Genomic DNA, 24,299 nt, shown 5'->3' on the forward strand with positions numbered 1-24,299 from the left:
ACACAGAGATACGCTTTTCAAATGTGTTTGTGTCATTAGATCACCTATACCACACGGTTGCAGTTTGACAGCTGTGTCCATACCTCCCTAATTTTCCTGAACGCATTCCAGGACTGAGAGGTCTAGGCTGTGTGAAGGAGAATGGTGGGAAAAGCTGGGGATATTCTGTGGACAAAGCCATAGTCTGTGGGGGGCAGGGCCGTCTTTAATATTGACTGGAACCTGGGCAAAAAATTTCTTGGGCCCCCCCATGCAATTTCGCTCTCCACCCCAACATCCCAAAAAAACAACTAAATCAATTTTTTTTTTTAATTATTAGCCCAGCAGTGGATCATCCACTGCTGGGCTAATCATTTAAAAAAAAATTGAATACATTGCAATATGTGAAACTGGACCTAAGCAGAACTAATAAGTAAATAAATATATAAATTCCTCCACTGTGGATTCATTTAATATTCTTTTGAATGTGATTCTAGTGTGAGGTTAGCTGGTTAAAGAGATTTAGGGCAGCCTACAGGAGCAAAGCAAGGTAAAGACTGAGGAGGAAGCATAGAGGTGCAGACAAAAATAAGTTTACTAACTGGAACAGCAGAACTACTATGGGAATCTGTAAAATCTGAGACAGAGAGAAAACAAAAACTATAAAAATAAAACTTACATTAATCTGTGAAGTATCAGCATGACACTATACATCAGCCACAGCAGCACATGTCACTTCTTTGCTAGGAACAAGTTCCCTCTCACCCTGCACTAGACAATGCTGCATGGGGAGTGGCGTGTGTGCACTCACTTATTCTTCCCACTGACACCTTTCTACAAAGCACTGTTCCCCTAACAAACTTCAGTTAGTTGATCTTAGGGCCACAGCAGAAAGAGCAGGGCTAAGGGGACCAGCAGACAGCATGCTGTCTGTCCAAGGCTGCATGGATACAGTGTGGGATGAGTCACACAGCCTCAAGACTGAAGAGAGCAGTGTATGCAGCTGAACAGATGCTCAAATCCTCACGTCCTTGCAGCTCCAGCTTTCTGCTGCATGCGCCTACAGTCAGCCCTACCCAGAAACAATCCCCACCACCAGAGCAGTGACCTGATAACAGTGGTAACCCCAGTAGGACCTTTTATGATGCAGTGGGAATGTCTGGATACCAAGTTAAGACTTTGCATTCAGTGCTGCACAGTGCACATCTAAAACAGCACATGGCAAAAGCTTGGCATGTCACATGACACCGGCACGGTCTGGCACAGTTTAAAAAAAAAATATATATATATATATATATATAAACAGATTACTTTTGACTGTGACAGTATTAGGATTGAATGTATGTGTTCCCCATGTCACATCAGCAGTCTGGGCCCCTCAACAGAAACTGGGCCCTGGGCAGCTGCCCCTTTTGCCCTGTGTTAAAGACGGTCCTGGTGGGGGGAGCCACAAGTGTACATTGAGCAGAGTTGGGCAGGAAGTGGTTATTGTCAGTTCACTTTGGAAATCAGAACATTTGCCCGGGAGGAAAAGCTGTGAGAGGGATAGCAGGGTTAGAGCTTCCAAACTGTGGCAATACCCTAATATGCAGAATAGTTATTCTACTTTTCCCATCAGCTTTTTGCAACATTTGTTGTTGAGTTTTCAAATTCTGCAGCAATGACCTCTTGAAAACCCAATTTTGTCATTAGTTAAAGTAATTTATTAGCTGTTCACACATCTTTTATTCAAAGTTAAAGATTTTGCACATACTCAGCTACATGGTTATAAACACATTTTTTAAAGGGACACTGTAGTCAAAAAACAAAGTAAAATGTGTGAAAAAAGAATTACTTAAATAATATTTAAAATATATTTGTGCAGTTAAGGTTGTTAAAATTGAGTGTAAACTTATATCTGTTTTGAATTCCTGTCATGAGCTGAGTAATATTTCTGTTTTGGTCCTTCCCCACACAGCTCACTATTTTTCTACACTCCATAACCAACTGTAGATTAGAATATGTGCATTAACCTCTACTCAGATGTCTGACATCACTTGCTTTAAGAGTATTAGCTGAGTAAAGCATAATTTGTACAACATTGAAGGAAGCAATTTTCAGTCTTAAAGTGAAGGTAAACTTTGGTGAATGAAAGCCCGTTTTCTAAAAATACTATTAAAAACAGGGGCACTTTCATTCATCAAAGTTTACAAAGCAGCCGTTTTGATTGAAAACTTATTTTTGTTTTTTTTCACAGCCAGAGCAGCTTCCCCCTCCTGGAAATCCTCTCTTCACACGTCAGCAATGACTAATCCGGCTTCCTCCAATCACGGCTTTCCCCCCAGGGTAGTAATTGCCTGAGGCCATGCTGTGATTGGAGGAAGCCTGATTAGTCATTGCTGACATGTGAAGAGAGGATTTCCAGGAGGGGGAAGCTGTTCTGGCTGTGAAAAGAAAAAAAAGGTAAGTTTTTAATCAAAATGGCTGCTTTGTAAACTTTGATGAATGAAAGTGCCCCTGTTTTTAATAGTATTTTTAAAAAATGGGCTTTCATTCACCAAAGTTTACCTTCACTTTAAATTAGCTGAAATAATGTGTAGAGACACAAAAAATAAACCATTAGCTGCCTTCTTGTACCTGATAACCGTGCTCTAGATGATTAGTATTTCTACACATGATTACCTCAAATCTAAAAAGTGAGTTGACATCTGAAACGTTTAACTGCTTCCTGACATGTTTTTTGGTCTGCTAAGACACCTTGTTAAAGGGACATGAAACCCAAAAATTTTCTTTCATGATTCAGATCAAGAATACAATTTTAAACAACTTTACAATTTACTTCTATTATTTATCCTTTGCTGAAAGGTTTATCTAGGCAAGCTCAAAAGCAACAGAGAACCTAGGTTCTAGCTGTTGATTGGTAGCTGTGTATATATATTGAATGCGATTGACTCACCAATGAGTTCAGTTAGCATCCATTAGTGCATTGCTGCTCCTTCAACAAATGATACCAAGAGAATGAAACAAATTAAATAATAGAAGTAAATTAGAAAGTTGTTTAAAATTGTATCCTCTATCTCAATAGTGAAAGAAAAAATGTGGGTTTCATGTTCCTTTAAGAAACGGTGTAAGGAATGTAAGTTTCACCTGCTGACTCACTGCACACTAGTTTGTAGTAGAGTTAACCTTATACAGGATTAATAATCGACTATAGAGCAGGGCTACTAGTGGCAGGAAGACAGCTGTTGCTTCATGTGTTGTGTCTCTATCTACACTTTATTTCTGCTAATGTATGACAGAAAATAATGTAATTATTTGTGAAGTGTAAGTTGCACAGCTAGTACTATTATAGCAAGTGATTTCAGGCTAGTGAATAGTGGGCACTGCACATGTTCTACAACTGGCAATATTGTGAACTTTGTGGGGAAGAATACAGTAGTATTAATCAACACCTAACAGTAATGGAAAACACAGACACATTTACTCTTAATTTTTACAGCAATTTTTTAATACATATATATATATATAGTGAAAAGGCTATTTATAATTGGTTATGTGTCAAATTCATATTATAGGTACTGCTAGTTGCTTACAGGCACCAACCCTTCTTCCAGAGCCTTTTATTTCAAATGAAGGAGGGTGGGACAGCCAATCAGATGCTGGAGTACCTGCCACCTAGAATGTAATGGTAGCACACTCCTATGTGCGAGGTCACACAAAATTGAACAGAGAATCACATACATCAGTTGGCATGAAATGTGCTAGTACAAGGCCTACATTGTACTCACCCATAGGAGGCGTTGCCAGTGTCTGTCGCCCTACAATCTGCGCTGGCCCCAGACCATCTAGGAAGTTGCTGAACTGGCTCTCTGCTCCTAGCCGGGTTGTGGGAAAGATAAATCTGCAATAAATAAAAAATAGATGTTTATGAATGGTCTGAAATAGTTTAGCCTTAACCATGTGAGTCAAAGAATGATATTGTAATAAAGATTGTTGTGCAAGGTATATTGGAGATATGTTTAAGTGAAATTCCTATATAAGAAATGTATATTAAGGGTTTAGGGGGATGCAAATGATTACTGTGCAAAGCTTTTGATAAAAGAAAAAAATTGAAGATGGGTGTATAAGAAAGTTGCTTGTAAATGTAGAAGAGAAGGTTGTATACACAGTCTGTGAGACTGAGGTTTCAGGAGAAATAAGGGATTTCTACAAACTGATGGAGAGAAATCTGTACTAGATGTTTACAAGAGAGACTCAGGTATTTGAAGACAAGAAATCTATAAAGAGTGTTGTTTGATGAGGGTCTGAAAAGAAGGTTATGTGAGGTGATCTAGTACACAGGGAATTTCATAAATGGTTTTGTAACGAAAATGAGGAGTATGCAATACGCAATTTGTCAAAGACATTTGCCAGAGAAATAGCAATATGGAGTCTTTATGAATATGGCGCACGTGAAGTCTGGATGCGAGAAGGGTCTATGAGCAGTGTATGATAGATCGGAATGGGAAAGAACAACATAAGAAGACTAGAGAAAGAATAGCTGTATCAGTGAGAGATAGAACACTGTGTGGGATCAGAATAAGAAAACGCTCTCTGTAAAGAGAGGGGACTACATAATGCTTGTAGGAAACTGGACAGAATACTGTATATGGTTTAGAGTAGGGATGGGCGAATTTGGCCTAATCAAAATTCATTTTTGTAAATTAATTTTACACAACCGAATATCGATAAGAACAAATTTTCTTTAAAATTCGAAAATCAAATGTTATTTTTTATTTTCGAATGTTGCTTTCAATTTCAAATTTTCCTTTCAAATTGAATGTTGCTTTTGAATTCAAATGTTGCTTTCGATTTTGAATGTTCAGAATAGTTCAAATATACACATCCGATTTTGAATGTGTATATTCAATATCATTATAAACATTGTAAATCAAATGTTGAAATTTCGAATCACATACATTCATTTATGTATTTATTTAAAATTAATTCGAAATCGAATGTTATAGCTAACAAAAATCATATATAAAATTTTAATATTCAATCGAACATTACCAAATGTTAATTCAATTTGAAAACCAATATTCAAAATTAGAATGCTAGAATGTTTAATAAACATTCGAAAATTGATTCGAATGCATAAATGTATAAAAATTCATTTTAAATTTCGAATGTTGAGTTTTGAGGGACAAGGGCAATGAAGAGTACAGTGGAGTAATTATGAGCAATAGATCACTCAAAGTGAGGATTGTGAAGCTTTTTAAGGGAGAGAGTATCAAAATTAGTAGGGCGGGAATCTGCACACATAAATTAGAAAAATGGCAATTGGGAGAGCAGTTTGAGGAGAAAATAAAGATTTTTTTGTAAAGGAAAGCACTGTGTAAGTCGTCTGATGAAGAGAAGGTAGAGCACATATGTCAGAGAGGATTTATCAGTGGGATGGGGTCACTTACGTGCCATCGGAGCTGTTGCTGTTTGTGCTACCATCAGTGGATTCCCTGCTGCCTTGCCTTGTCACTCGATTGCGCATTTCCACTGCAATGCCTGTCTCTGTGCTGCGCCGAATATTACTACGTAGCTTCTTTGTGGTACCATCTGGGGACAACAAAAAAAGAACAATTTAAAGATGGTCTTATATTGCCATGACAAACTGTCACATCATTTTGCATTAGAAGCATTTTGGTACTGCCATTTAATGATGGTTTGACAGTTAGTGTTATAGAATGTGTAAAATGGAATTTAGTTTCCTAAATCATGTGCAATCATAGTGGAATTATGTTATTGAAGAAAAATTGTGAGAGAGTCACCTTAAATCCTCTTGTGGCTCCTTCAACACAAAGCTACATGGAGCTATAATTAGAGACATCAGGCATCCTGACAGATGTCAATAAAACATCTAAGGCTGGTATAGGTGGGATCTCTAACTACTAACTTTTTCTTCAAGGATCACAGAAGCAAGAGAGAGTAGTCTAACAAAGTTATGTAGCTGTCTGTTAAAGCTGTTTAATGAAGAATATAATTCATTAAAAACAGAGGACAGGAGGCCCCTGTCTTTCCTTGTCTCAAACATTTCTTTATTTTAGCTGCTTATTTATTGTTTTAGCTGCTTATTTAACTGCTTAGTTATTTTCTTTCCTTGCTTCCTTTTCTTTCGTTCCTTTCTTCCTTCCCAGTGATGGGATATTAAACCAGACATGTTTATTCAATAGTTAAGTGCACTTTAAACATAAATACAATTTTTTCTCTCTCTGTATAATGTGACAGCTATTGGCCAATCACAAAATGCATATATACTGTGTACTTTTGCACATGCTCAGTAGGTGGTGGAGCCTCAGAAAGTGTGCATATATAAATAATGTGTAATTTTAAATATTGGAAGCATATTGGAATTTTTATTTTATTTTTAAATTAAGTGCTTTATCTAAATCATGAAAGTTTATTTTGGGGCCTATTTATCAAAGGTCTTACGGACCTGACAGTGCGGATCAGGTCCGCAAGACCTCACTGAATGCAGAGAGCAATATGCTCCCCGCATTTCACATTGCACAAGAGCTGCTGGTGCATCGCCGCCCCCTGCTGACTCGCGGCCAATCGGCCGCCAGCAGGGAGGTGTCAATCAACCCGATCGTACTCGATCGGGTTGATTTCCGGCGATTCCTGTCCGCCTCATCGGAGTAGGCGGACAGGGTTATGGAGCAGCGATCTTTAGACCGCTGCTTCATAACTGGTGTTTCCGGCGAGTCTGAAGACTCGCTAGAAACACAGCCCTTCAAGCTCCGTTCGGAGCTTGATAAATGGGCCCCTTTGACTTTAGTAGCCCTTTAAATAAACATATGAACAACTCTTTATTTGTATTCCTGTCTATAAATTATATTTACAGTATACAGGTCTCTGATGAAGTGCATTAGAGCATGCACGAAAAGCGTCAGACCATCTGCACCTGTCCTGTTTACAGTAACATGCTTCACTTGCAAGCTTGAATAAACCACCTTTGGTTATTGATTCTGGGACTCCTCGTTTTTGTTTGCTTCAATATATATAGATATAGATAGATATTTTACAAAAATGTGTGTATATATATATATATATATATATATATATTATCAGGTATTTGTAGAGCGCCAACAAATTCCGCAGCGCTATATATATATAGAAGCAAACAAATGCACTCTCAGGTCTTCTTTGTAGTGGGTTAACAATCAAAATTTATTGACGTTTCGGATTTTACACAGACCCCTTCATCAGAATTATATATATATATATATATATATATATATATAGAGAGAGAGAGAGAGAGAGAGAGAGAGAGAGAGAGAGAGAGAGATAATTTTTTTGTTGATGTAAGTAAGGAACAGAGGTATTTGATGTTTTTGTTAAAGCATCTTCAGCTTTAGCATACTTGTCCTAGCAAACCTTCAGATTAGTGTGTGAGCAAAATCTAGAACAGGCTTATTTAGCGCACCCCATAGAAATGTATTGGGGAAGGGAATTAGTGTGGCCGCACCGTCTGACCTTCAGATGTTAGTGAGCCAGAGGCTTTCGCTCCAGTGCTAACATTTTACTTTTAACGTGTAGTGCAGCGCAAGAAGTGCTATTGATTTAACTTGAGTGGGGTTAGCACTCAACTGCGCTAATATTTTTGCACTCCACTTATAATCTAGCCCAATATATTTTACCACACTTTTATTTAAAATGGTAGGGTATAGATACAGCTGTAAGGAACTTTGAAAGGTACATATAGCTGAGTGTATAAACTAATCTGTAATTACACATCAGTTCTTGGAAGTATATTGTCATCCTACTGGCATTATAAGGACATGACATAATATCATTAAGCAGTTCACAAATCCTACATTATTGAATTATAGAGTAAAAAGAGATCTGACAAAAGTAGATCTGGGGATAGAAGAATAAAGATTCCAATTAGAGGTTCAGAGTCACCTCTTCAGTGCTGTCAAATCTTTGCTAATATTATTTGTCTGGCTGGATTATCTTTATGGGTCTAAAAACTATGGGCTAGATTACAAGTGGAGTTCAAATTTATCATCACATTTATTACAAGTAGAGCACAATTAATTATCATGTCTCACGACAAGAGAATAAGGCTCCCATTTGAGCCTATGGAAGCGTGCTCTCATAATGCTTCCATGCAATGTAAACACGAGGTTGTGTTTGTATTGCACCTCACTTGTAATACCAGGGCACATTTGCGTGTGCTGGTATCTCTAGGTTGAGCGCAAATATCGATTTCACGGAAGTAATATTTTGTGCTCAACTTGTAGACTAGCCCAATGTGTGTGTGTGTGTGGGGGGGGGGGGGGGTGTTTGTTCAGATTTATTTTATTCACTGCTTCTTTTTTCAAGTCTTGCACTTCTAAATGACATTAAAGGGACAGTCAAGTATAAATTAAACTTTCATTATTCAGATAGGACTTTTAATTTTAATTGACTTTCCAATTTACTTTTATCATCAAATTTGCTTTTTTCTCTTGGTATTCTTAGTTTAAACTAAACATAGGTAGGAATATTATGCTAATTTCTAAGCCTTTGAGGGCTGCCCCTTATCACATGCTTTTTAAATCTCTTTTCAACACAAAGAGACAGAAAGTACACGTGGGCCATATAGATAACACTGTGTTCAGGCACAGGGGGTTATTTAAGATTTAGCACAAAACAATGCTAAATTTAAGACAATAGATAATAAACAGTCACAGTCATGTGATCAGGGGGCTGGAAGAAGGTTCCTAGATACAAGGTAATCACAAAGGTAAAAAGTACATTAATATAACTGTGTTGGTTATGCAAAACTGGGGAATGAGTAATAAAGGGATTATCTATCTTTTAAAACAATAGCAATTCTATGGTTGACTGTCCCTTTAATCATCCAAATTCTCAATATTACAAAGACAAGGAAAGAGGCGCCGTATGTGTGAATCAATAACCAACAGGATATAGGCACATGGATAACACAGGGTACTCACATGATGTAAAGGCACCCACTTGTGCCAATAGGAGCAGGCTGGTTTTCTGCAGCAGACCAGCTATCTGAACCAAGGTAATGTGCTGGATACACCGGTGAGGTAACTCCCAAAAGGACAGCTGGGCTCCGAAGCTGCTTCACTCTCCAAGAAGCAATCAGAGAAATATGAGGGAGGCTAGGTTGTATACCTCCCCAGGTAGCATAGTGTAATGTGCACAAAGCAATGAGAGCTATTATAATAAAACTACTATTAAAACTACTAATCGGCTAGTATGATACAATGTATCTTTTGGGGCCTTACAAAAACACGCCAAACAAAAAAGCCTCTGACATGTGATGAACCATTTAAGAGTTACTGATCAACACACCAATACAGATCTATAAGTGAGCTTTATAAGACACGCTGATTGTATAGTCTTTACAGCTAACAACGGTATATACTGATTGTTGCTACAGATCGTGGCTAGTTTGTTTGTTATGATGCTGTCACAGACATTACTTTAGGTTGTCTTTGTGTCTGTGGTTCAACTAGTCTAATCCTGATTATGCTATTGAATGCATTAACATGATGTAGATATAGGGAATGAATAGATCTCAAAACCTACAGGTGTGACAACTTGTTACTAACAAGACAAAGGGTGTTTTGATTGGTCTGTTCACGTAAGGGGAGGGTTTATACATACTTTGAGTAGCGTAGCCCTATATAAGGGTCAAATTTATAACATGTTTGTATACCTGATGAAACGGTTGTGACCGTGAAACGCGTTGCATTGCTGTTCTATTGCACTATTTTTAGCATGAGTTGTTTTTAACTTTGTTTTTATTGTTTTATTAAACAAACTTGGAACGTTTAATTATAACAGCTCTCATTGCTTTGTGCACATTACACTATGCTACCTGGGGAGGTATACAACCTAGCCTCCCTCATATTTCTCTGATTGCTTCTTGAAGAGTGAATCAGCTTCGGAGCCCAGCTGTCCTTTTGGGAGTTACCTCACCGGTGTATCCAGCACATTACCTTGGTTCAGATAGCTGGTCTGCTGCAGAAAACCAGCCTGCTCCTATTGGCACAAGTGGGTGCCTTTACATCATGTGAGTACCCGGTGTTATCCATGTGCCTATATCCTGTTGGTTATTGATTCACACATACGGCGCCTCTTTCCTTGTCTTTGTTATATTCAGAACTACCTACTCCTGGTGAAGTAAGAGAGCAGCCTGTTCCGAACGGAAGCTATACCAGTACCCAGCACCACTTAAGAACTCTACTATATCAATAGGACTCCTTTTTGGGACTGATCATTATTATTATTATTTCATTGTTACACCAGTATATTGGTATCGTATGTAAGAGAGAGATAGTATCTCATGGTTATCAGATACACATGTGGTTTGTTTAATTATTTCTTTGAGAGTCCGCATATCCACTTATGATTTTTGTTTCATTTATATAGCGCCTCCTATGGGGCCTTTTGAGCCTTCCTGTTTTCTAAATTCTCAATATTGCCTACAGCAGCTATTTGCATTTTCCCTCTACAGACTATATAACTTCCAGGAAGGTCCTTACCCTTTTAATTACAGATGCTCAAAAATTATTTACCAGTAGCGAGGAAGTGATGACTGACCAATCTCAAAGAACTGGAGAGGAATCCTTGATAGGGTCAATAAACTTTAAAAATGTCTACCATCCATATGAAAAAATGCCTTTTAAACATGTCAAAAACATATTTAACATAAAAAAGGTTATGTTAAAATGAATGTAGAACTTAAAGGCCTTAACGGGACATTAATCACTTTGAAAAATTAATATAAAAAGTTTAATTATATGTAGTAAAATTACTTTGCACTATTATTTTTTATTTTGTTCCCTTTTCCTGTAATTTAATTCTGAATATTGTTGGTTTGGCAAATTTCTGTTAAAAGGGGAAGTGCATACACAGCTATAATCCACACAGTGATTGGTTGCACACTCTAGTAAGCCATTTATAACCATTCCTAATTGGCCTTAGCAGAAAAAGAAACCTAAGTTACAGTATGGCAGCGCCCACTGCTTTATAGACATTAAAATGTTACCCTTATTTTTTCAATATTTAAACATCTATTGTCATTTTTAAAAAAAGACATGTATGTATTATTCTCAGGCTATTCTTTGCTCTGAATACATCATTATATCAATTAATTATTTAGTATTTAATGTCCCTTTAAGAGCTGATTGGTAGACTGTTATGTAGAACTTCCATTACTCTTTTGGTGGACAGTGGCATGCCTTACTAAAGAGAAACAACAACAAAAATAATAGATTTTAAAATTCTCTATTTTAGATGATTTACAGAAATAAAGGTATCTGTAATATCCCTTTAAATGAAAGATCCCCCAGAAATAAAAATGTAGTAATGGACACTGTAGGGTGAGCAGCTCAGGCAGGGAAGGGGTAATATAGATAACTGTGCTTGAGCTGTACTATTTTTCCATTGACTGTTTCAAGATCAGTTTTTACCCTGCAGAATGCTGCACAGTGAAAATATAAAAGAAAATAGTGAGGAGACAAAGGCCAAAGACAACTCAATCATGAGATAGACGGCCCAGCAATACATCAACTAGACAGACTGTGCAGCAAAGTGTCAGACAGCACATGTGCACTTCCTACTGCTTAGTCTGTGTTCTGGCATATGCCTATAAATATATATAAATATTAATGTGTTTGAATATGTATTTTAATGCATGAAGAAAAGAAGCTTCTGATTCCATGACATTGGCCCCTTCCAATCAATTGAAAATTCTATTCTTAAAGGGACATAATACCCATATGCTAAATAATTTGAAAGTGATGCAGTATAACTGTAAAAAGTATACAAGAAAATATCACATGAATATCTCTATGTAAAAAAGGAAGTTATTTTACCTCGAAATTTCTTCAGCTTACAATAGTAAGTGCTGTGTGAACAGATATGCCGTAGCTACTGTCAGCTGCATGTTGAAAAAAACAACAACAGCCAATCAGCTTTATCAGTGCTGATGCCACATTTTGCTTTACTGTGGTCTCATGAAATTTCACTGAAATCTCACGATATGTCAGAGTAAACTTCCTTAAACGGAGGAGGGAAATAACATGCCAGATGTACGCTCCATTGCAAGTCTTGGGACAAGTATCCTAATTGGCAACTTAAAGTCCCTTTAAAATGGGATGTAGCTATTGAGAATATTTTGAGGTAAAATATCATCCATTTTTACATAGAGATCTTCAGGTGATATTTTCTAGTCAGCTTTTTACAGTTACAGTATGGCTCTATCAGTGCTATGTTACCATATGAAGAATGTGACAGATTTCCAGATTCTTACATACGGTCTGTCTGTGTCACTGTCTGTAATGATCTCATTTGGTGAGGGGGGGGGGGGGCAGGAGGTGGGTGGGTGGCCCAGCAGCAGAAGGGAGGGAAATAAGTTTAGAAGGAAGAGGGAGGGATGGGAGGCTATACTACAGAAAAAAATAAAAGAGGGAAAAAGAGGGAGGGGTCAACAAAATCATTGCAGGGAGGGAGGAGGTATGGAGGGTGAGGGGGCCCCTGCATTACATAAAAAAAACATTATTAATAAAATTTTTTATAAATAAATAAAAAAAAATCTATGAACTAATATGGCTGCCACTAGTGGGAGGGATACAACAGGGGGGTTTGGTTAAGCACATCTAACAAAAACATCTTATATAATAGTGCACATATTGTGGGAGTGCTGCCAAAATGATCAAAATAAATACAAGACAAAAACAGGTATTGGCGCACAATACCTGTTTTTGACTAGTGTGAGGGATGTTAGGGTTAGAGAGATGTTTGGGAGAGATCAGGGAGGTGGGAGGCTTGAGGAATCTACACCGCAGAAAAAAAATTATAAAAAAAAATTATTAAAAAAAAAGACAAAGACCCTAAACTCACCTAAGATGGAGATCAGGAGTATCAGTGGGGGATGAGAGAGAACGCTCTTTGGGAGGGATCAGGTAGGTGGGAAATGTCAGGTGGAAGGGTAATCCTTACATAACAATACTAATACCCTTACCAGCAGAGGCGGACTGAGGCCAACCGGGACTCAGGGGCAATAATTAGGGAAGAACCCCCTACCACCTTCCCCACCCCACAACCTACCTTGCCAACACTAGGGCCAACAACCTCCAGGATATAGCCTCCAGAGTCAGGTACACCATACTCCAGGGCCCCCACAGACCCACCCCCCAGGGTCCCCCATCCACCATGGCCATACTTTATACACTAAAGGGCCCCCAGAGCAACAGACCTCCTATCCAGGCACAGGGCACCCATTACAGGGACAGTGCACCCATTTTGCCCACCTTTAACTACTTAGTTACTGCTAGCATAGCTTTCAGAACTGCTCAAGTTTCTGATCATCTGCTGCCCACCCCAGTTTACAACCACTAGTGCAGTTGTCAGTGCTGCATCTGCTCTAGATAATCTTTGAACTGAGGGGGTATAGGCACTTACTGAGTGTGGTCTCTGAGTGCTCATTCCCCTGCTTACCAGCTAACTCCCTTCACTGCAGGGAATTTCAGAAGTGTGATGCACAGCTGGAATTAGCAGCCTTCTAATTACCAAAAAGCAAAAGTAAAGCCATGCATGTCTTCTATTTCTGCACAAAGGGGATCACAGAGAACAATTTGTGTTATGACTGCACAAATGGCATGTAAATAATTTCAGTGAGAAACCCAAAGTTTTTGAAAACGTTAACGACTTGTTGTATATGATCACATTTGGTGGTAAAAGGGTTGTTGTATATGATCACATTTGGTGGTAAAAGGGTGGCATGAAATATACCAATATGGGCCTTGATCAATACCTTGGGTTGTCTACTTAAAAGTAATATATAGTTTTGGTATGCAAATTAAAAAACAAGGCTCTATTTCTGTTTAAAGGGACACTGAACCCAAATTTTTTTCTTGTGTGATTCAGATAGAGCAGGCAATTTTAAGCAACTTTATAATTTACTCCTATTATACATTTTTCTTCATTCTCTTGCTATCTTTATTTGAAAAAGAAGGCATCTAAGCTAAGGAGTCAGCCATTTTTTGTTTCAGTCTTTTGGACAGCACTTGTTTATTGGTGGGTGAATTTATCCACCAATCAGCAAGAACAAACCAGGTTGCTCACCAAAAATGGGCTGGCATCTAAAATGCTTTTCAAATAAAGATACCAAGAGATTGAAGAAAATTTGACAATAGGAGTAAATTAGAACGTTGCTTAAAATTGCACACTCTATCTGAATCAGTGTCCCTTTAAATAAAGTGATAGCAAAAATGCTAACAAATTATCTGGTACTTTGAGCAAGTTTTTCTCTCAAATTCCCTGTACTGAAGGGGTTGAATATTTTAGTCAACAATTTCATATAAATTTGGGTAATTTTATAATTAACTTTTTTTAACATGTCCAAATACTTTATTGCAATCATAAATGAGTATTGTGATGATCATATTTAAGCTGTGTTCACGTTTCATTGTTAAAAATTGTGTTTTCAACATCTTTAGTGTATTTTTTTTTTTTTTTATTTATCCATTAACACTTCTGTTTATTAACACAGTATCTTACTGTGTTCTGAAGCCAATACTGAATGAGATACATGTACAGGGTCAAAGATGTGGAATTAGAAAAAATGCATAAAACCCTGCAAAAATCTGCTTGAAAATTGTTTTCTAATGTATTAGATTTGTGGATCCATTTATGAAAGTGGGTAAGGATTTCAAGCAGGGATGCAAGGCAGTTTCTGTTGGCAAAATATGCGATTGCACATGTACCCTACCCCCTGCTCTTGCACAAGCAATTATGTGAGAGCAGAAGTTTTCAATCGCCTTTTGACAGATCAGTCCAGGGTTATTTAAAGGGACAGTCTACACCAGAATTGTTATTGTTTTAAAAGATAGATAATCCCTTGTTTACCCATTCCCTAGTTTTGCATAACCAACACAGTTATATTTATATATTTTTTTACCTCTGTGATTATCTTGTATCTAAGCCTCTGCAGACTGCCCCTTTATTTGTTCTTTTGACAGACTTGCAGTTTAGCCAATCAGTGATGGCTCCCAGGTAACTTCATGTGCACGAGCACAGTGTTATCTATATGAAAAAAAATGAACTAACACCCTCTAGTGGTGAAAAACCTGTTAAAATGCATTCTTAAGAGGCGGCCTTCAAGGTCTAAGAATGTAGCATATGAACCTCCTAAATTAAGCTTTCAACTAAGAATACCAAGAGAACAAAGAAAAATTGGTGATAAAAGTAAATTGGAAAATTGTTTAAAATTACATGCCCTATCTGAATCATGAAAGTTTTTTTTGGACTAGACTGTCCCTTTAAAGTGACATGAAACCCAATATTTTTCATTCATGATTCAGATAGAGAATACAGTTTTCAAAAAAGATTCCATTGCTTTTGAGCACTAAATAGCAACAGTGTTTGTACAATCCATAACATTGTTAAAGGCATTCTTGCATAAGTGCTGCCCTATAGTGCTTGCTCCTGAGCCTATCTATCTGCTGTTCAATAAAGGATACCAAAATAAGTAAATTGGAAAGTGTTTTACATATGTACACTTTTCTGACCTATGAAAGAAAAAATGTGGAACTTCATGTTCCTTTAACTCCATCACATCTTAATCTCTTAATTTATGGTTGCAGAATCGCATGAGCAAGCCTGCAAAGTAAGGGCTCTAAAACTTTGTCTGCAGCTTCATAAATGGAGTCCTTGTTGTTGAATTGTCCCTTATGGAAGACATAGGGGGTGTAATCATGGAGTTAATATTTTCTAATGTATTGAAATTGACTCAAAAACTCTGTGGAAAAAAAAGCAACTCAAATCTTTTATCGAAAGCCTCTTAAACTGCTCTTGAGCTCCTTTGGGGTTGAATGGATTATCTTAGTCCTAGCACCCCACACGTTTTTTGTGTGCAAATAATAGCTGACGTTTCCAGTATCTTCAAAACGTAATTTTCTCAATGTTATTAAATATTGTATATAAAAAAATGCAACTTAAAGGTACACTGTACACTAGATTTTTCTTTGCATAAATGTTTTGTAAATGATCCATTTATATAGCCCATCTAGGGGTGTTTTTCTAAAAATTTATAATTTTAAATATTTTTAAACAACATTGTGCTGATTTTCAGACTTCTGACCAAGCCCCAAAGTTTTAGATGTATACAGATTTCAGACTGCTTCTGTTTGTAAAAAAGGGTCTTTACATATGCAGGGGATGGTCTGTTCTCAGCCCCTTTTCAGTGGGTGTCCCAGCTTAATCTCATCAACAGTGTTAAATTGGGAACTTTTAAGTACGTTTTTAAAATGCTTTAAACTGGATTTTTATATCAGTATCTGTGCATATTATTCTTTATAGCAGTGTCTATTACATGCAGTTAAATTAAATTGGTGTATACCGTCCCTTCAACTCCTCTGCTACTCAAAATTTCAAAGAAAAACTTGCCAAAAGCATTTTTGCTACGGATGTGCATTCTGCAGTTTTGTTAGCTGCTGAGTGTGGAAGAAGGTGGCCTCTTGCGACATTCAGCTCTTTTCAAAGCCAGATTTCTTCTTGTGACGAGAAGAAATCCTGATGAAACAGCCTTGCAGATATTTGCAACTTTGTTTCTAATAAATGTTTACTTGTCTGCATAAGTATTGAAGCGTTTTTACACTTGGAAACGCAGCAGCTACATTGTGGAGTCAGTCAGCTGGCAACTGTGCTTACCAGCCTGTTTGTTTTGCGCTGAATTTCATAAGAGCCATCGTCATTGTGAATAACCATTATGAAATCTGTGCTGTGTCTTATCTTTGGCCAACATTATCACGCAATGTGGTACCCCCTTTTAACTTTACTATTTTCAGATGTTGTCTTGTAGGGTTTTCCTGAACTTAGAAGATGAGGTGGCCTATTGAGGGATACACGGATTTGGGACTTTATATTTTAATTCATTGTTTTATGGACTTACTTTACTTCCCTTTTTAACATTATATTCACATTGATTTATTATTATTTTGTACTGTTTTTTTTTTTAGGTTTACTAAAAAATATAGGGATAGCTAGTAATATTTTATTAGCTTTTTATTTAACAAAAAGTTTAATTTTGCCTTTCATGCCCTTTAATTAACTTTCAATATGCATATCTCAAACTGCCTCTACTAGACAAATAGAAGTCTATCCCATGTAAAGAAGTGTTTATGCAAATATCTTCTAATCCCGCTACCCTGCACCTTCAGATCTTTTCCCTTGTTCTGATATAGCATTTTTGTAAGAAAATAATTTCACCTTTGTTCCTGATTGAATGACATTAACTAATATAGAAGCAATGGACTCATATGGACATACCTTAATAGCCTTTGTAAAGGTCAATAGACAAAGGTAGAAAACCACTCAGTTAAAATTGTTTATATGGAGAGACAATAAGGCTTGAACTCTAGACACTAAAATATCAGCAAAGACAAATATAACTCATCTTTATATCCTGGTGAGAGCAATAATAAAAATGTGCAATCAAAGACTAATTAGCAACACAAATCTTTCCCGCATCAGCGATCTACCAGTGTTTCTCATAACTTATTTACCTGTTTCTTTGTTTTTCTGCAATTTACTTTAGATTAATATTAACTCAGCATGTGAAAATGCCCAGGAAACCATTTGTGACACTTTTTTTTCTTGGCCTCCTTCTGCCTAACAAATAACCCATTTGCTCTTCTCATCCAGAACTGATATAAAACAGACAAATCTAGATTTAAAAATAAACTCTCTATTTATACATTATGTCTTCAAAGCCCTTTGAGTATCTTCACTTGGCCAGCTAGCCAATAAGCGCATGAAGATTCTGTCTCCATGGAGACGCAGTGCTCTGGCTCTTATCCAGTAAAGGTAATTATATCTTCTAACAGATGGGGACAGTGGTACCCAAGTGATACTGGGCTTGCCTATCACAAGAAACCCATTATCTAATAGTGTTATTAAGTGCCTAAAACAGTAAGTTGTTATAGTGAAGGTATTCAACATAGCTACTGCTTTTCTGTTAAATCTAATACATTTGCAAACCAAAAGGCAGGCAAAATGGTTAATGACTCAACCCAGACAAGCAAATAACACTAACTCAATGATTCATTTGACTATAAGCATATATTTTAGATACAACATTAATATGCAGAAAAAGTTGTGACTTTAAAAAAAATCTCCCTGCAGAGCTGGCAGAAGCTATTTGTATTAAAAAAATGTGTTATATATAGCTGAGAACCACTGATGGTTTAAAGTTGGTTAGGCAGGTTTAGAAAAGGTAGCTGGTGTGATCTGCCATGATATTCTGTTTTATTATAAATACTTGCAAGCACATCTTGTAGGTAATTGCATGTACGTTTACAATACAACATATATGTAAGTGTATGTATATGCAAGTAAACAGAGGGAATTGTTTGCAGGGATTTGCGTGCACCCTATGACTGCACAAGTGGAGAGTTTGTGATAGACTATTTCAATTGCATTTCTTCCTAATTAGACTTGGTTTCCGCGGTGACGCTCTGGTGTGTGTTGCCATGGAAACATTTTCTGCAATGCAGTGGGACCCCGACAGTTCAACCAACTGCTGGGAGCAATTCAGAGACAAATCAGCTGCCCCCTGTGAGGGTGCCCTGGTGTGAGAGGGGAAGCTCCGTAGCACCGGAAATATGACCCCCCCAATGCAACAGGTTACCTTAGATCTACCATCATGGGGCTTCAGGAATTAAAGGGACATTCCGGTCAAAATATAAATACACATAGATGACTTACATCTGTGTATAGAAACATATTTGCAATATACATGTGCTGGCAAAAATGCTTCTAGTAAAAGTTATCACTGTTAACATTTTTCTCTGCACGTGCATTTGAAGCATAGCTTGATATTCTCAGTGCACCAGCATTTTAAGTACGGCAGCTGCTCAGAGCACCAGCGGGGCTTGTATCATATCAGCTATCAACAAATTGAGTAATTTCATGATGTTATGAGCACCTTAGGCTCTTAGAGCAAGTTCTGTGTTTAAAATGCTTGTGCACGCTGCACACTTAAATACACTTTTGAAACAGCTAAAGCTTTTACTAGAAACTTTTTTGCTAATACAGGTATTTTACAAAAATGTTTCTATTTAAAACAGAAATGCATCCATGCGGATTTCAATTTTGGCTGGAATGTCCTTTTTAAAGAATAAGAGATATCAAGATACTGATGTTGGGCAATAACTTGATATTAAAGTCTTTATTTCCTTAATGACTTAATTCCTGTACTGTTTTAGGATCTCAGTTGAGAGTCTGTTCCATTTACACACTACTTTTGGTGCTAATTAGATATAAAAATGTAATCCTAAAACCCTAAGTTATATCATTAATAACATTACATATCTTAATGCACATGACAACAACAATTACATCACTGATAAACTCACATATCAGCTGTAACGCTAAACAAAAACAGTGCCCAGTCACACCCAGCAGCACTGCATATCTTAAAGGGACAGTAAAGTAAAAAAAATCTTTCATGATTTAAATAGGGAATGTCATTTTAAACAACTTTCCAATTTACTTTTATTACCAATTTTGCTTTGCACTCTTGGTATTCTTAGTTCAAAGCTTAATCTAGGAGGTTCATGTGCTACTTTCTTAGGCCTTGAAGACGGCCTCTAATCTGAAAGCATTTTGACAGTTTTTCACCACTAGAGGGCGTTAGTTCATGTGTTTCATATAGATAACATTGAGCTCAGGCACGTGAAGCTCATAGGAGTCAGCACTGATTGGCTAAAAATGCAAGTCTGTCAAAAGAACTGAAATAAGGGGGCAGTTTGCAGAGGCATAGATACAAGGTAATCACAGAGGTAAAAAGTGTATTATTATAACTGTGTTGGTTATGCAAAACTGGGGAATCAGTAATAAAGGGATTATCTATCTTTTAAAACAACAAAAATTCTGGTGTTTACTGTCCCTTTAACAGAGCAGAGATGTACTTAAACATGCTGATACTTCATGATTCTGTATTATAGCTTGATATATTGACCTTAAAATACATTCAAACCTATCCAGAGACACTGAAATGTTACACCACCCACTCCGTCCCCTTATCAGCACATACTAATATTGCAACAAAACACTATCTTAGCTGTACTTTCTTTACTTATCCAATGCAGACTCATCTTGCAGGGACATCGTACAAGCAAGATTATATCAATGTAATAATATATGATTCCAGTGATTAACATAGATGATAACCTCTGATACTGCCAGACTACTGCTGCATGCTACTATATTACTAGACAAAAGAAAATGATATATATTTTATATCCTGTTTGTGATTATATAATTCAAATCATGAATGGGATTTTTTGGGATATGGGATCACTAATCAGTAAACTAATATTAAGATAATTTATGATATCATATAAAATGATTGACATTCGTCTATGTTATAAAAAAAAGTCTGTGAAACTAATAACCCGCGGATAAAAGCTCACACCAAAAAAAAACATCAAAACTTGCGAAATTCATAAAGATTTGTACGTGCCCCTTGTTGCAAGTCACTCTCAATAATAACCGTAATCATAAGTGTTCACATCTCAGAGCATAGAATGAGTTCCACTGAGGATAGTGGCACCACAAAATACTTTAAAAACCTTAGAGAACAAATTAGTAAAACAAAACCTCTATAAAACAGTTCACACTTATGTATGAAAACAATTAAAGGGGCATGAAAACCATTTTTTTTCTTTTATGGTACAGATAAAACATAATCAACTTTCCATTTTATTTCTATTTTGCTTCATTTTCTTGGTATCCTCTGTTGAAAGAGCAGCAATGCAATACTTAACACATTGGTAAGCCAATGATAAAAAAACTTATATCTGCAGCCACCAATCAGCAGCTAGCTCACGGCTCCTGATCCTACGTAGGTATGCTTTTCAAATATTTTGAAATTACATAAAAATAAAAACAAGAAAACCTCATCAACGACACAGCCGCAAGGCAAAAGATTATTTCTTTCATTTAGTTGTCAAGAGTCCATGAGCTAGTGAAATATGGGATATACAATCCTACCAGGAGGGGCAAAGTTTCCCAAACCTCAAAATGCCTATAAATACACCCCTCACCACACCCACAATTCAGTTTTACAAACTTTGCTTCCTATGGAGGTGGTGAAGTAAGTTTGTGCTAAGATTTCTACGTTGATATGCGCTTCTCAGCATTGTTGAAGCCCGATTCCTCTCAGAGTACAGCAAATGTCAGAGTGACGTGAAGGGAGTATCACTTATTTGAATACGATGATTTCCCTAACGGGGGTCTATTTCATAGGTTCTCTGTTATCGGTCGTAGAGATTCATCTCCTACCTCCCTTTTCAGATCGACGATATACTCTCAATTTACCATTACCTCTACTAATAACTGTTTTAGTACTGGTTTGGCTATCTGCTATATATGGATGGGTGTCTTTTGGTAAGTATGTTTTAATTACTTAAGACACTCTCAGCTATGGTTTGGCACTTTATGCATTTATATAAAGTTCTAAATATATGTATTGTATTTATATTTGCCATGAGTCAGGTTCATGAATTTCCTTCTGCAGTTTCATATTTGGGGAATATAAACATTTTAAGAAATGTATTTCTTACCTGGGGTTTAGTCTTTTTTTTCAATTGACTACTTCTTGCATTTGCGGGTATTAGGCCCGTGGGTGTGTCAAATGCTAAACTTTATTGCGTCATTCTTGGCGCGAAAAAATACGTTTATGACGCAACTTTGTAATTTCCGGCGTCATATGTGACGCCGAGTCCTTTCACACGGCAGCGTCATTAGTGATGCGAGTGTGTCATTTCCGGATATTTTTGGCGCCAAAAAAGTTTACGTTACGTTGTGCGTCATACTTGGCGCCAAACTTTTTCATTATTTCAATACCCCTTGTATGTTTGCCTCTTGCTTTTTTCTCTATCAGAGGCCTATGCTATTGCATTTTTTCCCATTCCTGAAACTGTCATATAAGGAAATAGATAATTTTGCTTTATATGTTGTTTTTTCTCTTACATTGTGCAAGATGTCCCAATCTGATCCTGTCTCAGAAGTTTCTGCTGGAACATTGCTGCCTGACATCGGTTCTACCAAAGCTAAGTGTATTTGTTGTAAAATTGTAGAAATTATTTCTCCGAATGTCATTTGTAATAGTTGTCATGATAAACTTTTACATGCAGATAGTGTTTCCATCAGTAATAGTCAAGGATAGGCACAGACAAAGGCTGTGGCAGACATTTTCCAAAGTACAGACCTTAGTGAAGGACACCAAGGTACATTTGAAGTTAAAAACATTATTTTATAGTGCTTGGTATTATTATACTGATGCAGATACCACTGAATTTATAACCATCCCTCCTCTGGCTATACCCATGAGCCAGTGTCACTACTGTGTCATTATATAGTGCTGGGTGTTATTATACCGATGCAGATGCCACTGATCCTATAGCCAGCCCTCCTCTGGCTTTACCCATGTGCCAGTGTCACTACTGTGTCATTATATAGTGTTGGGTGTTATTACACTGATGCAGACACCACTGATTCTATAACCTGCCCTCCTCTGGCTATACCCATGTGCCAGTGTCACTACTGTGTCATTATATAGCGCTGGATGTTATTATGCTGGTGCAGATACCACTGACCCTATAACCAGCCCTTGTCTGGCTATATGCATGTGCCAGTGTCACTACTGTGTCTTTGTATAGAGCTGGGTGTTATTATACAGATACACATCCAGTATTTTACTCAAGCTTTATTATTTAACTTATCACCCAATATCACTAGCAGTCTCTTGACAAGTCACTAACTTTATTCACACTACATATTTTTTTTATTCCTATTATTTAATCAGAAAGAAAAGATATACTAAGGTTGTGGCGGACACTGCAAGGGCTAGTCACGGACACCAGTGTCTGTGTACGGACACCTTGCCTATCCCTGGTAATAGTACATTGCCAGTTGCAGTTCCTTCAACTTCTAATGTGCATGATATACCTGTAAATTTTAAAGAATTTGTTTTTGATTCTATCCTGAAGGCTTTGTCTGCATTTCCACCTTCTAATAAACGTAAAAGGTCTTTTAAAACTTCTCATTTAGCTGATGAACTTTCAAATGACCAACAACATAATAATTTATCCTCTTCTGATGAGGATCTATCTGAGACAGAAGATCCTTCCTCAGACATTGACACTGACAAATCTACTTATTTATTTAAAATAGAGTATATGCGTTCTTTATTAAAAGAAGTGTTAATTACTTTGGATATTGAAGTAACCAGTCCTATTGACGTTCAGTCTAATAAACGTTTAAATGCTCTTTTTAAACCTCCTGTGGTTTCTCCAGGGGTTTTTCCCATTCCTGAGGCTATTTTTTTATATGATTTCTAGGGAATGGAATAAGCCAGGTACTTCTTTTATTCCTTCTTCAAGGTTTAAAAAATTGTATCCTTTACCTTCAAAATCTATAGAGTTTTGGGAAAAAATCCCCAAAGTTGATGGGGCTATTTCTACTCTTGCTAAACGTACCACTATTCCTATGGAAAAAAGTACTTCCTTTAAGGATCCTTTAGATAGGAAGCTTGAATCTTATCTAAGGAAGGCCTATTTATATTCAGGTCATCTTCTCAGACCTGCTATTTCTTTGGCTGATGTTGCGGCTGCATCAACTTTCTGGTTGGAGAATTTAGCGCAACAAGAATTGGATTCAGACATATCTAGCATTATTCGCTTACTGCAACATGCTAATCATTTTATTTGTGATGCCATTTTTGATATTATCAAAATTGATGTTAGATCCATGTCTTTAGCTGTATTAGCTAGAAGAGCTTTGTGGCTTAAATCTTGGAATGCTGATATGACATCTAAATCTAGATTACTATCTCTTTCTTTCCAAGGTAATAATTTATTTGGTTCTCAGTTGGATTCTATTATTTCAACTATCACTGGGGGAAAAGGAGTTTTTCTGCCTCAGGATAAAAAAACCTAAGGGTAAATCTAAGGCTTCTAACCGTTTTCGTTCCTTTCGTTCCTTTTCGTCAGAATAAGGAACAAAAACTCAATCCTCCCCCCAAGGAATCTGCTTCCAATTGGAAGCCTTCCTCAAATTGGAATAAATCCAAGCCATTTAGGAAACCAAAGTCATCCCCTGACAGCTGGTAGGGGGCAGATTAAGGTTTTTCAAGGATTTTTGGATAAAATCTGTCCAAAATCATTGGATTCAGAGCATTGTCTCTCAAGGGTATCGAATAGGATTCAGAGTAAGACCTCCTGTGAGAAGATTTTTTCTCTCACGTATCCCTGTAAATCCAGTAAAAGCTCAGG

The 24,299-nt window shown here is 37.0% G+C and overlaps 1 protein-coding gene across 1 annotated transcript in view; it reads right to left on the reverse strand.

The window, feature by feature from the left end:
- RIMS3 (regulating synaptic membrane exocytosis 3) overlaps positions 1-24,299 on the reverse strand; it is a 255,806-nt gene that overhangs the window by 62,769 nt on the left and 168,738 nt on the right. Inside the window, exons 3-4 of the mRNA XM_053704814.1 lie at positions 5,409-5,550; positions 3,747-3,859 (exon numbers count right to left, since the gene is read on the reverse strand). Coding sequence (XP_053560789.1) covers positions 3,747-3,859; positions 5,409-5,550 — 255 coding nt within the window. The remainder of the gene's footprint in view (positions 1-3,746; positions 3,860-5,408; positions 5,551-24,299) is intronic.

This window comes from Bombina bombina, chromosome 3, assembly GCF_027579735.1.
Source record: "Bombina bombina isolate aBomBom1 chromosome 3, aBomBom1.pri, whole genome shotgun sequence".
In the NCBI taxonomy this organism is placed as follows: domain Eukaryota; kingdom Metazoa; phylum Chordata; class Amphibia; order Anura; family Bombinatoridae; genus Bombina; species Bombina bombina.